This window comes from Neopelma chrysocephalum, unplaced genomic scaffold, assembly GCF_003984885.1.
Source record: "Neopelma chrysocephalum unplaced genomic scaffold, ASM398488v2 Primary Assembly neopelma1_206, whole genome shotgun sequence".
Lineage (NCBI taxonomy): Eukaryota > Metazoa > Chordata > Aves > Passeriformes > Pipridae > Neopelma > Neopelma chrysocephalum.
In genome coordinates, this window is record NW_020897868.1 from 7,472 (window position 1) to 9,926 (window position 2,455).

The 2,455-nt window shown below is 66.6% G+C and overlaps 1 protein-coding gene across 1 annotated transcript in view; it reads right to left on the reverse strand.

Moving 5' to 3' along the window:
- The window catches only part of VSIG8 (V-set and immunoglobulin domain containing 8), an 8,236-nt gene extending 7,238 nt beyond the window's left edge, over positions 1-998 (reverse strand). The window contains exon 1 of the mRNA XM_027703107.1: positions 950-998. Coding sequence (XP_027558908.1) covers positions 950-998 — 49 coding nt within the window. The remainder of the gene's footprint in view (positions 1-949) is intronic.
- Positions 999-2,455: the final 1,457 nt, after the last annotated feature.

A 2,455-nucleotide genomic window follows, 5' to 3' on the forward strand; every position in this document is an offset into this window, starting at 1 on the left:
TGCAGCCCCCAAACTGTGGGGAGCAGGGATGGGGACAGGAATGGGGCTGGGACCCATCGCACCCCAAACCTGTACCCTGGTCCCAAACCTGCGGGGAACAGGGACCCATCGCACCCCAACCTGTGCCCTGACACATCTTGAACCCCAAACATGCAGCCCCCAACCTGTGGGGAGCAGGGATGGGATTGGGACCCATCGCACCCCAAACCTGTGCCCTGATCCCACACCTGTAGCATCCAAACTGTGGGGAGCAGACACAGGATAGGGAGAGACCCATCGCACCCCAAACCTGTGCCCTGACACACCTGGAGCCCCAAACCTGCAGCACTTCCTGACCCCAAACCTGCAGCCCTCCACCTGAAGGGAGCAGGGATGGGGCAGGGACCCATCACACCCCAAACCTGTGCCCTGGTCCCAAACCTGCAGCCCCCAAACTGTGGGGAGCAGGGATGGGGACAGGGATGGGGGAGGAACCCATCGCACCCCAAACCTGTGCCCTGACGCACCCCGACCCCACACCCGCAGCCCCCCCGCACCCGCGGGGTGCAGGGACACCTCTCCCAGCCCCAAACCCCCGCGGGGGTGCCCGGGGTGGGGTGGGAAGGGGTCGTTCAGCACCCTGTGGGTGCCCCGGGGCTAAGGGAGGGCACGGTGGGTTCGGTGCCCCCTGCCCGGCTCAAGGTGTGCGGGGGCAGGACCCGCTCCATCCTGGGCGCCGGGATCCCTCCGAGCACCGGGATCCCTCCTGAGCACCGGGATCCCTCCGAGCACCGGGATCCCTCCTGAGCACCGGGATCCCTCCTGAGCACCGGGATTCCTCCGAGCGCCGGGATCCCTCTGAGCGCCGGGATTCATCCGAACACCCGGATTCGTCCGAGCGCCGGGATCCATCCTGTGCACCGGGATCCCTCCCGAGCGCCGGGATCCAGCCGGGACGCACGGCTCGTACCTGGCAGGATCCCGAGGAGCAGGAGCAGGCTGGCGCCGTGCCCTGCCATGCCGCTGCAGCCGTGCGGAGGAGGAGGAGGAGGAGGAGGAGGAGGATGAGGAGGAGGAAGGCTCCAAACGCCGGGGCAGCGGGGCCGCGCGGGGCCCTTTTACACGCTGGGCCGGGGCGCTCCTCCCCGTGGGGAGGATGCCTTTGGCATGAGTGAGTGGCTCCGAGCTGGGCGTCGATGCCGCCCCGCTCCGCTCCTACCCCCTAATTAGGCCCGGCCGGGGCTGCGGGAGCGCGGCCAGCCCGACCCTGGTGGGGCACGGCGGGCAGGGGACCCCCCCCTGGCACCCCCGGGCGGGATTGGGGTGGGCACGGAGCCGGGGTGGGCACCCGCGGGTGGGAAATGACGCGGAGGCCCCACGGATCCCGAAAGGGTTCTGAGGGTTTGGGGCTGGACACGGTGGGAAGAGCTTAAAGGTGTGGTTGGAGCATGGGCTTAAATCCAGCGGATCCCTCCTCAAAGCCGAGCAGATCCCTCCTCCGGGCCTGCCCCCTGGGGCGGCGGGCACCGAGAGTGGCACCCACCGAGCCCACGGGGCACGGGACGGGGACGGGGACGGGTACATGGCAGGGGATGGAGGAGATGGGATAGGGATGGATGGATGGATGGATGGATGGATAGAGGAGTTAGGAAGTTAGGACAAGGACATGGCACAGGATAGAGGAGTTGGGACAGGGATGGATGGATGGATGGATGGGTGGAGGGATGGAGGAGTTGGGGCAGGGGTGGATGGATGGATGGAGGGATGGATGGATGGAGGGATGGATGGATGGGTGGAGGAGTTGGGACAGGGAGGGATGGAGGGATGGATGGAGGAGTTAGAACAAGGACATGGCACAGGATGGAGGAGCTGGGACAGGGATGGATGGAGGAGGTGGGACAGGGACACTGGGCAGTGGATGAAGAGTTGGGACAGGGACACGATAGTGGATGGAACTTCTGGGGACAGGGACACAGGGATGGATGGAGGAGCTGGGACAGGGACAGGGATGGATGAAGGAGCTGGGACAGGGACCCTCAGCAGCAGGGGTTGGGGTCACACCAGGGGGGCTCAGCCCCATGGGAAACCCCGGTCAGGGACACTGTCCCTGCTTGTGTCCCCTGAGGTCACACAGGAGACATGGGCACCCATGAACATGGGAATGTGGGGACACAGGGACACGGGGACACAGGGACATGGACACCCATGAACATGGGGACGTGGGGACACAGGGACACAGGGACATGGAGCACACGGATGTGGGAGCACAGGGACACGGGAACACACAGACGTGGTCACCCATGACCCCCTCACCTACCTGCCCCCATCTCCACGTGCTTCCCCAGTCAGGGACCCCCAAGACCCCCCCCAAGCCCCCAAGTGCCCCGGGGGTCACGGCACCCACCTGGGAGGGCTGTTCCTGCCTTGAGGGGCTGGGAACCCCCTACCTTGGGCTGGGACCCCCCACCCCGGGCTG